At 38.1% G+C, this 11,288-nt stretch overlaps 2 protein-coding genes across 3 annotated transcripts; both read right to left on the bottom strand.

The window, feature by feature from the left end:
• Positions 1 to 1,799: 1,799 nt before the first annotated feature.
• Positions 1,800 to 5,927, bottom strand: LOC122321703 (serine-rich adhesin for platelets). The gene is made up of 3 exons (XM_043212604.2): positions 3,400 to 5,927; positions 1,872 to 1,958; positions 1,800 to 1,809 (listed from the first exon to the last, which is right to left on the bottom strand). The coding sequence occupies exons 1-3, from the start codon at positions 5,925 to 5,927 to the stop codon at positions 1,800 to 1,802; spliced, it is 2,625 nt and encodes an 874-aa protein (XP_043068539.2).
• Positions 5,928 to 6,725: 798 nt separating this feature from the next.
• On the bottom strand, positions 6,726 to 10,473 carry NimC1 (Nimrod C1). 2 transcript variants are annotated; one of them, XM_017243832.3, is made up of 2 exons: positions 9,119 to 9,371; positions 6,726 to 8,531 (listed from the first exon to the last, which is right to left on the bottom strand). In XM_017243832.3, exons 1-2 carry the CDS (start codon positions 9,341 to 9,343, stop codon positions 6,870 to 6,872), a joined length of 1,887 nt encoding a protein of 628 aa, XP_017099321.2. In that variant the 5' UTR covers positions 9,344 to 9,371; the 3' UTR covers positions 6,726 to 6,869. The 2 variants fall into 2 exon arrangements, with proteins under 2 accessions (XP_017099321.2, XP_070133547.1); XM_070277446.1 differs by lacking the exon at positions 9,119 to 9,371 and adding an exon at positions 10,174 to 10,473 and having other exon boundaries at positions 6,729 to 8,531.
• Between the last annotated feature and the right edge of the window lie 815 nt (positions 10,474 to 11,288).

Raw genomic sequence — 11,288 nt, 5'->3', positions numbered from 1 at the left:
TGTCTTCCTTTTAGAAAAGAACCCTCACAGTTTTGAGTAGAATAATATTCTAAATATCCTTTTTTTATAAAAATATTTGATTGGTTAGATTTTTACTTATCAAAATATTTTTTTTACACGTACCATTCATAAAGCAGTTTATGTAACTTTCATGTTGCAGGCCAGCGCCATCTACTGTTACGTGATGAATAAAGCAGTGTACAAAAAAACGTAGTGCGAGTATGATTCGTAAGACAACGTATAAAGCAGTTTGTTACAAGCCATGTATTAAAATTATGTAATATTATTATACCCTTGCAGAGCGTGTTATAATTTTGTCCAAAAGTGTGCAACGCAGTGAAGGAGACATCTCCGACCCTATAAAGTATATATATTCTTGTTCAGGATTACCTCCTGAGTTGATATGAGCATGTCCGTCTGTCTGTCTGTCTGTCTGTCTGTTTCTACGCGAACTAGTCTCTCAGTTTTAAAGCTATCGACTTGAAACTTTGCACACACCCTTCTTTCCTTTGCACGCAGTATATAAGTCGGAACGGCCCGGATCGGCCGACTATATCCTATAGCTGCCATATAACTGATTGATCGGAAATGGTATAACTTCGGTGTTTTTAGAGTTAGAGAGTTCAAATTTTACACGAGCGCTATTTTTGGCAAAATAATACGACATGCCAAATTTCGTAAGGATCGGCCGACTATATCCTATAGTTGTCATATAACTGAACAATCGGAAATGACCCAACTTTCGTGTTTTTGAAGATTTAAAGCTGGAACTTGGTACAGATTATATTCTTGGTCATTTAATCCGACTTACCAAATTTCATAACGATCGGCCGACTATATCTTATAGCTGCCATATAACTGAACTATCGGAAATGGTTTTTGGTAGAAATACCAACTTTGGTATTCTTGAAGATAGAAGTTTGGGACTTTTTTTAGATTTTGTATTGTAATAAATTGGATTATTTATTCATATTCCCATAAGGATCGGCCAACTATATCCGATGTTTGCGATATATATCCGGTTTTAACTGCAAGGGTATATAAGCTTCGGCTCCGCCCGAAGTTAGCTTTCCTTTCTTGTTTTTTGCTAGTTTTTACATGACTCAAAACAATAGTCGACAGAAAACTATCCAGAACTTCCACTTTTTGCAAAAAAAAAAAGCGGCGCCTGTTTTTTTTTGATAATTGTTGGCCATCAAATAGAAACATTGTTTAATAAACTCTTTTTCTAATAAAAAGCCCAAAAAAATACCCCCCAAACCTCATTTTCGGAGGGATCACGAAAAAATTTACATAAAACCGAAAAAATATTTTGTCCCAGGATGCCCAATGGTGGCGAATCGATCCAGAAATCGTTTAAGGTACTCCGCTTGAGAATCGGATAAGAATTGGGGAAGATGTAGCCATCCCTGAGGGCCCTATAGGGGAAAACCCCATTTTCAGGGGATCCTATCACAAAAGATGGATAAAAAATCGAAAAAATATTTTGTTCCAGGATTTTGATGCAAAATGGTGGCGAATCGATCCAGAAATCGTTTAAGGTACTCCGCTTGAGAATCGGATGAGGATTGGGGAAGATATAGCCATCCCTGAGGGCCCTATAGGGGAAAACCCCATTTTCAGGGGATCCTATCACAAAAAATGGACAAAAAATCGAAAAAATATTTTGTTCCAGGATTTTGATGCAGAACCGTGGCGAATCGATCCCGAAATCGTTTAAGGTACTCCGCTTGAGAATCGGATGAGAATTGTGGAAGATGTAGCCATCCCTGAGTCCCCTATAGGGGAAAACCCCATTTTCAGGGGATCCTATCACGAAAAATGGACATAAAATCGAAAAAATATTTTGTTCCAGGATTTTGATGCAGAACCGTGGCGAATCGATCCAGAAATCGTTTAAGGTACTCCGCTTGAGAATCGGATGAGAATTGGGGAAGATGTAGCCATCCCTGAGGGCCCTATAGGGGAAATCCCATTTTCAGGGGATCCTATCACAAAAAATGGACAAAAAATCGAAAAAATATTTTGTTCCAGGATTTTGATGCATAATGGTGGCGAATCGATCCAGAAATCGTTTAAGGTACTCCGCTTGAGAATCGGATGAGGATTGGGGAAGATATAGCCATCCCTGATGGCCCTATAGGGGAAAACCCCATTTTCAGGGGATCCTATCACAAAAGATGGACAAAAAATGGAAAAAATATTTTGTTCCAGGATTTTGATGCAGAATGGTGGCGAATCGATCCAGAAATCGTTTAAGGTACTCCGCTTGAGAATCGGATGAGAATTTGGGAAGATATAGCATTCCCTGTGGGCCCTCTGGGAGAAAACCCCATTTTCAGGAGATCCCATCACAAAAAATGGACAAAAAATCGAAAAAACATTTTGTTTCATGATTTTAATGCGGAATGATGCGAAAAATCAGGAAACGCCAAGGTGTCATTAGGAAGAGATCTTTAAATTTATCGGTTATAATGTTTGTGATGGTAAGCATCCGGAGTGACTCAGGTTAGTATATATTATAATACAGAGTCCTCGGCCTGAAAATATTAAAAAAAACAATGAAAATTAATTTATTTGCACATAATGACTAGAAAATAAAATTCTTAAATTATTTTCATCAGCGATCCTTAAGCGATTACTTTGTTTATCAAATATAATTAGTTACTACTGAAGCAATGATTATTAAAAAAAAATTAGGCCTATATCTTAATCCACTCTGGTCATATCCAATTTGGTTTCAATTTCAGTTGTAGTTGTCAGTCTTTAAAGCCAATTAGTCGAGCAACAAACTAGGCGGATCTTCTCTGCCCCTTCTCTGACCACAGTCGCTGTAGTCGCTGTAGGTGCTCGCAAGTTTCGAATACATTTTCGAATATTGCCTTTTTTAAAGTGTACTGGCTTGGAGAGAAGTTGAGAATTAAACTAGCTAGTGAACCACCACCTTCACTTAGCTACGGAAAAAATGCTGAAAATGTTACCCCAACCAGACGCAACAAACTTGAGAAATAATAATGTTTTATTTTTAATGAATAACATACATAAGTTAAAGCATAAGCTTATAGTAGTAGAGACAGATTCAGTTTTAAGGATACTTTATAATTTTAAAAGATATAAACAAGTATACAGCAACTATAAATTTAGTTATATTTTCAATCGTTTAGGTACATGGATGTATAGCATATTCGATACGGACAGGCAGCCACAAGGGAGATGTTTCCAAAAGTGCCAGCATGGGAAATACAATAGACCGAAATATTCTAGTGTAAAAAAACAAATCAAACCTGTTCTTAAATTCTTTTCGTCACAAGATACACATGTTTTGCCTTATAATGAGTATATAGTTTCAAACACAAAGCTATAGATGAAGCGAGACCAACTGCGCCAAAAAAGACGTACATGTCAGTAAATTTGGAGAATCCTCCCAAAATTGGGTTAAAGGAACTTGAATTTGATTCCGGATTCAGGTTTGATTTTGTGTTTGCTTCGGTACTGGAACTCTGCTTTTCTGATGTGGAATTATTCTTTGGGGATGATTTTTCACCATAATGTACGGTAGAATTTTTAGATCCACCATTATTTCCATCGAGTATGGAATGTTTAGTTGTTTCTGGACTCGAAGTCTCTAAGTTTTGATCGTGTTGTGAGGGATTATTGAAAGTCAGATTCAAATCCTGCCCTGCAGATGTGGGAGTCGATAAAGAATGTTCCATTGATGAGGCTCCAATTCTTTTTTCGCTAGCATTTTTAGATCCACCATTATTTCCATCGAGTATGGAATGTTTAGTTGTTTCTGGACCCGAAGTCTCTAAGTTTTGATCGTGTTGTGAGGGATTATTGAAAGTCAGATTCGAATTCTGTCCTGCAGATGTGGGAGTCGATAAAGAATGTTCCATTGATGAGGCTCCAATTCTTTTTTCGCTAGCATTTTTAGATCCACCATTATTTCCATCGAGTATGGAATGTTTAGTTGTTTCTGGACCCGAAGTCTCTAAGTTTTGATCGTGTTGTGAGGGATTATTAAAAGTCAGATTCGAATTCTGCCCTGCAGATGTGGGAGTCGATAAAGAATGTTCCATTGATGAGGCTCCAATTCTTTTTTCGCTAGCATTTTTAGATCCACCATTATTTCCATCGAGTATGGATTGTGTAGTTGTTTCTGGACTCGAAGTCTGCCCTTCAGTGGTGGAAGTCGAGAAAGAATGTTCCGTTGATGAGGTTGTAACATTTTCTTCGGTAGAACTTTCAGATTCACCATTATTTCCATCGAGTATGGATTGTGTAGTTGTTTCTGGACTCGAAGTCTGCCCTTCAGTGGTGGAAGTCGAGAAAGAATGTTCCGTTGATGAGGTTGTAACATTTTCTTCGGTAGAACTTTCAGATTCACCATTATTTCCATCGAGTATGGAATGTGTAGTTGTTTCCAGACTCGAAGTCTGCCCTTCAGTGGTGGAAGTCGATAAAGAATGTTCCATTGATGAGGCTCCAACTCTATTTTCGCTAGCATTTTTAGATCCACCATTATTTCCATCGAGTATAGAATGTGTAGTTGTTTCCAGACTCGAAGTCTGCCCTTCAGTGGTGGAAGTCGAGAAAGAATGTTCCGTTGATGAGTTCGTAACTTTTTCTTCGGCAGAATTTTCAGATTCACCATTATTTCCATCGAGTATGGATTGTGTAGTTGTTTCTGGACTCGAAGTCTGCCCTTCAGTGGTGGAAGTCGAGAAAGAATGTTCCGTTGATGAGGTTGTAACATTTTCTTCGGTAGAACTTTCAGATTCACCATTATTTCCATCGAGTATGGAATGTGTAGTTGTTTCCAGACTCGAAGTCTGCCCTTCAGTGGTGGAAGTCGATAAAGAATGTTCCATTGATGAGGCTCCAACTCTATTTTCGCTAGCATTTTTAGATCCACCATTATTTCCATCGAGTATAGAATGTGTAGTTGTTTCCAGACTCGAAGTCTGCCCTTCAGTGGTGGAAGTCGAGAAAGAATGTTCCGTTGATGAGTTTGTAACTTTTTCTTCGGCAGAATTTTCAGATTCACCATTATTTCCATCGAGTATGGATTGTGTAGTTGTTTCTGGACTCGAAGTCTGCCCTTCAGTGGTGGAAGTCGAGAAAGAATGTTCCGTTGATGAGGTTGTAACATTTTCTTCGGTAGAACTTTCAGATTCACCATTATTTCCATCGAGTATGGAATGTGTAGTTGTTTCTGGACTCGAAGTCTGCCCTTCAGTGGTGGAAGTCGAGAAAGAATGTTCCGTTGATGAGGTTGTAACATTTTCTTCGGTAGAACTTTCAGATTCACCATTATTTCCATCGAGTATGGAATGTGTAGTTGTTTCTGGACTCGAAGTCTGCCCTTCAGTGGTGGAAGTCGAGAAAGAATGTTCCGTTGATGAGGTTGTAACATTTTCTTCGGTAGAACTTTCAGATTCACCATTATTTCCATCGAGTATGGATTGTGTAGTTGTTTCTGGACTCGAAGTCTGCCCTTCAGTGGTGGAAGTCGAGAAAGAATGTTCCGTTGATGAGGTTGTAACATTTTCTTCGGTAGAACTTTCAGATTCACCATTATTTCCATCGAGTATGGAATGTGTAGTTGTTTCTGGACTCGAAGTCTGCCCTTCAGTGGTGGAAGTCGAGAAAGAATGTTCCGTTGATGAGGTTGTAACATTTTCTTCGGTAGAACTTTCAGATTCACCATTATTTCCATCGAGTATGGAATGTGTAGTTGTTTCCAGACTCGAAGTCTGCCCTTCAGTGGTGGAAGTCGAGAAAGAATATTCCGTTGATGAGGTTGTAACATTTTCTTCGGTAGAACTTTCAGATTCACCATTATTTCCATCGAGTATGGAATGTGTAGTTGTTTCCAGACTCGAAGTCTGCCCTTCAGTGGTGGAAGTCGATAAAGAATGTTCCATTGATGAGGCTCCAACTCTATTTTCGCTAGCATTTTTAGATCCACCATTATTTCCATCGAGTATAGAATGTGTAGTTGTTTCCAGACTCGAAGTCTGCCCTTCAGTGGTACTAACATTTTCTTCGGTAGAACTTTCAGCACCTTTGTGTGGAATTAGATTTATTTCAACTAAAAGCTGTTGGCACACTGGACCACAAGATGTCTTTGATTTTTCATTAGATGTATTAACAAAATTCAAACCGGTAGACAGACACAAAATCAAAACGAAAGTTTTAAGTTGGATCATGGTTAAACTTCCCGAATGAAGATCTTCGCTGACCTTCTCAGTCGAGAACAAGAATAAAACTAACTATTCGCATATATCGGACATATAAAATGCTTCGTACAAGTGAAATTTTTGTTGTAAATTTTTGTTTTTTATAAATTTGTTATCGCGAAACATTCGTGGTAGCTGATAGGCCATAGTTCGTGGAATACCATTTTTAAGTTCTTACGCAAACTACACTCTTGGTTTTCTCTTTATGTTTGGTATGTAGGCTTCTACATATGTATATTCCATATAATACCATAAATGTAATTTGCGAAAATGTTTCGCTATCAACTACCCTAAAGCGGCGATACCCAAAACCATAACACACGTGCCCAGAAATGTATCTGCCCGGCCTCAACCGGAAAAACACAACTGAAGCCTAAAATAATTTGAAACATTTGTAATCGTATATATACTTAAAAAAAAATTGACTTCCATAAATGTACATTAATACATGTTAATCAAAATTTTTAAAAACTTTAGGCTTAGCTTTGCCAATTTCTTGGAGCTGTTTGAATGTATTTGTAAAAAAAAGATAACAACAAATTTTATACATATTCGTCTGAACATTTTTAAGTATAATGCTGCGTATATTAAATTTTGAATAATTTCATTATAAAATAATTTAAGTTTCTATTGAGCGTTTTCATATATTCTTTCCTCTATTGGGTCCATAGGCGTCTGGCCAGTGCGTCGACGGAATGAGTAGTGACCAACTGCCCCATATCTCGATGGCATGCGGCGATAGAATATGTAGATAGCAACTGCCCCAGCCACAAGAACTATGATGCCAGAACACCAAGCTATCACCATTACCCAGGTAGCAGCCTTCTGGGTTGGCTTCGTTGCGGTTGTGGCTTCAGCTCCCTGTGGCACGACCTTGGGTACCTTGCAGACATACCGGGTTTCCTCGGAGCTGTAGTCTTCGTCGCCGCTATTATTGCATATTAAGTGGCCACCGTTCGGGTCGCAGTGACAGTCGCTCAGATTCCGGCAAGACTTGTCCATTTCATCGTGACAGATCCTAGCGCAATTGGAAGTGCTCAAGATGCCCTCTTCGTCAAATTCTGTCCAACACGAACAATTAGCACCACAACTCAAATCTTGAAGATGCAGAAAGTCTGCAGATGTGACGGATGTGGAACTGGGATTATTTTGCTCCGTTGTGGTCTCCTTTGGTTTTTGGCAACCATCCTTAGTCATTTCATAACCTTCCCAGCACTGACACCTTTCGGGGGCCAAGCACTGTCCGAACTCGCATTTACCACCACAATTCGGCGTACAACTAGACTCCGAGCCTGAGATCTTAATGTATCCCTCTAGGCAGCTACACTGGCCTGGAGCAGAACAGCTTCCATTGACGCACTCAGTTTCACACACCGGGAGGCACACAGAAGTGACAGAGTGGTTACCCGATGGCTGGAAGCCCACGTGGCAAATGCACACATCCGGCGCCACACAGTCTCCGTTCAGGCAGCCGTTCTCGCAAACGGGCTCGCACACATGCTGCGATCCATTCCCAAACCTATAGCCCGGATCGCAAGTGCAGGTCTCCGGCTGGGTGCAACGACCGTGGGCGCACTTTAAGCTGCATTGGGGCTCACACGTTTGGTCTGGTCCCATCAGGTGGCCGATATTACAGACGCACACTTCCGGTGAAAAGCAGAAGCCATTTGGACAGCCCTTGCTACACTTGGGGACACACTGGCTGCCATTAACAGTTTTTTCGTAGCCCGGATAGCACTCGCACAAATCCGGAGATACGCAGTGGGCATAGTCGGAGCACTCGGGACTGCAGCGCGGCTCGCAGTGATCGCCCTTCATGAGGTAGCCAGGATCGCAAGTGCACACATCTGGGAGCATGCATTTTCCGTGGGTCGGACAGCCCTTTGAGCAAATGGGCTGGCACTCGTTGCCCTCCAAAGAGTATCCCTCATCGCATTGGCACACGTCCGGGCTGATGCACGTACTATGGCTTCCGCAGCCCTCCCGGCAAACGGGTGAGCAGGGTTCTCCAGCAGAAACCGACTGATAACCCGCCTCACAGACACAAACGTCCGGCTCTTGGCAGTGGGACTTTGATCCACATGGAGGATCGCACACAGGTTCGCAGGTGGTTGTACTGCCTTCCAGTTTCGTGTAGCCTACAATACAGTCACATTTTCCAGGCTCAGCACAGAAACTGTGAGCTCCACACCCTTCCCGACACACTGGCACGCAGACGGATACGAGAAGGGAATTTCGGACCTCGTATCCTGAGCAACAAAATTGTCTGTTTTCCATTTTGTAACGAACCTAAAAAGTAAAAGCATTAGTCATTTCCGCTTAAATATATATATAACATACTTTGCTTGTTAAAGCTCGAATGTTCAGATAAGAAGTTACGCGACTCGAAACCAAAATGTGAATTGAAATTCCTATTGAAATGGCAAATGGATTTGTTTAATTTACAAAAACAAATTAAAGTAAATGGATTTGATTTTAACGTTTTTTGCTGACAATTTATATGATTTTTCGAATTAAAAAAAACCTTAATAAAAATTACCAAAAATTTAAATTTCTATAATACTTTCTATATACTTTATTGGAAACTTTATAGGTTTTTAGTGTTTCGGATTCAGTATTTCCATTTTCAAAAAATGAAAAATGAATTGGAATGTTACTAATAATGCTACTTTATTTGTATAATTCTTTTAAAACACACATTTTAATCAATTCTTTCAATTTATGGTAGATGAGGGTAAAATTTGTTTAAAATATGAGAAAAAGCCAACTCTTCACTTTATCACAAAAAAAAATTTCATAATCACATTTGTACATATGAATACCTTTTAAAAAAAATGAAACAAAAATAGTTTTTTAAGGTTTTTAGTATGAAATACCTCATTTTCCCAGCCATATTCATGACGATATTGGGTTTGCCATCCTCGCCAAAAGGAATGCTTTTGGTACGGAACTATTTTGGACTTGTAAACCTGATGTTTATATGTCACCATTTCCGGGCGAATACAAACATGATCTCCATAGGATTCTACACCAGAAAGATGATAAAGTTCTAACAGGGCTACGAATACCCAAAATTGGGTAAACTGTGCAAATATCTTCATAGTATTAAGTGTTTCAATTATATTTTGCAGTTTTATGAACAATTCTCTTCAACAATCCAAAGTAAACTGAGCTTTTAAACTGGAAACTGATCTGCAACCTACTTAAGTACTTTGGATAAAGCCGTTTATTCTCTTAAGAGACTATATTCTCATAAGACTTATCTTCCAGTGGCGAAATTAAAAGCTCCTATTTATCTCTTTTGACTTTATATCCTGGCATGCTGTATTGACACAACTTTTTGAAGCAATGCCACTTTTAATATTATCTTCTAAGTTGTTATGAAATTATGGTAAGTTTTTAGAACCGTTTTCCGCACTAATAGAGAAAAACACTCTGTTGAACTTGACCACTGGGGAAGAGCTTATCGAGTTGTACAATAGCTGTTGCGTCAGTATGAGGAAGTGCTTATATCAACTTAGGAGGTGGTCCTTTTCAAGAATATATATACTTTAGGGTCGGAGATGTCTCCTTCACTGCGTTGCACACTTTTGACGGGTATAATTATAATTATATTTTTAAGCAACTGCAGCTTTTGTAGTTGGGTTTCAGTATTTCCATAAATTAAAAAGGAATTGCAATGGATTGATATTTGCACCTTTAACTCTTTTAAGAACACATAAGATCTAATAAAATTTGAAATAAAATAAAAAATTTCTTTAAACAAAGAAAAAAGCCATTTCACTATAATGTCATAAAAAAAAAAAAATTTGATTTTCACATATTTCTTTTACAATAATAATGAATAAAATAAGTTTTTTTAATTTCAGGGTTGAACCAATTTTTTTTTTCATTATATTTCTTTAAATGTTTCATAAATAGTTTGAAATACCTCATCTTGCCAGCCATATTCGCGACGATATTTGGTTTGCCATCCTCGCCAAAAGTTATGCTCTTGGTATGGAACCATTTTGGACTTGTAAACCGGATGTGTATATGTTACCATTTCAGACCGAGTACAAAAATGAGATCCATAGGATTGAACGCCAGAAAGATGATAAAGTTCTAACAGAGCTACGAATACCCAAAATTGGGTAAACTGTGCAAATATCTTCATAGTACTATTAGGCGTTTCAACTATATTTTGCAGTTTTATGAACAATGCTCTTCAACAATCCAAAGTAAACTGAGCTTTCAAACTGGAAACTGATCTGCAACCTACTCAAGTACTTTGTGTGAACCCATTTATTCTCATAAGAGGGAATATATTCTCATAAGACTTATCTTCAAGTGGCGAAATTAAAAGCTCTTATGTATCTCTATTGACATTATTATCTTATATTCTCTATACTGGCACTACTTTTTGAAGCAATGCCCTTTTAAATATTATGTTCTAAGCAGTTATGAAATAATGGTTCGTTTTTAAAACAGTTTTCCGCAATAAAAGAAAAAAGCACCCAATTGACCTTGATCTCCGCAAGAAATGTTTTCTTTGTGTTCTAGTTTCAATTGATATCTCTTGTTTCTCACTGGGGAACAGAGCTTATCGAGTTCTACAAAAGTTATTGCGAAATGTTGAATCATATTAACTTGATTTTCTATTTTTATTTCATATAAATTAATAAGTTTCCTCTTAACAGCACAATTTTATTCAGTAAACTAAGTAATAACTTGTGTAAAGTCGGGACAATGAAAATCTCTCGCTTTCTTTTAAGCAATGAAATTAAAGGTTAATCGCTATATAAGATTTCATTAAAAAAATTGGATTTTATTTTTAAATCAATTAATATTTGCTTTGCTATTACATGTTTCTGAAACAAAATCATTAATTACGTTTGCCCGTAAAATTCGCACGATAAGACAATCGTACAAGTCATATACAGAAATATATAGTATACATTTCGTAAATTCTATATTCGAGATCTCAGTTTGGATGAACTGCACTTGGACTCGTATTTCAATCTGAGGAGCTATTGTTCTCTGAGACTTTGGGTTCATTAAACACAT

This window comes from Drosophila bipectinata, chromosome 2L (assembly GCF_030179905.1).
Source record: "Drosophila bipectinata strain 14024-0381.07 chromosome 2L, DbipHiC1v2, whole genome shotgun sequence".
Taxonomy (NCBI): Eukaryota; Metazoa; Arthropoda; class Insecta; order Diptera; family Drosophilidae; genus Drosophila; species Drosophila bipectinata.
Note: the sequence above shows the minus strand (reverse complement) of the source record. Positions and strands in the feature narration are given on the sequence as shown.

What these genes read in the sequence shown, in the direction of transcription:
- NimC1 (XM_070277446.1), bottom strand. Translation starts at nt 10,398, where the DNA reads ATGAAGATATTTGCACAGTTTACCCAATTTTGGGTATTCGTAGCTCTG. An exon ending in AATATGGCTGGCAAGATGAG is followed by an intron (nt 8,532 to 10,173) that starts GTATTTCAAACT and finishes TTTACTTTTTAG; the next exon opens with GTTCGTTACAAAATGGAAAA.
- LOC122321703 (XM_043212604.2), bottom strand. Translation starts at nt 5,927, where the DNA reads ATGGAACATTCTTTATCGACTTCCACCACTGAAGGGCAGACTTCGAGT. An exon ending in TTCTCCAAATTTACTGACAT is followed by an intron (nt 1,959 to 3,399) that starts GTACGTCTTTTT and finishes TTTCCCCTATAG; the next exon opens with GGCCCTCAGGGATGGCTACA.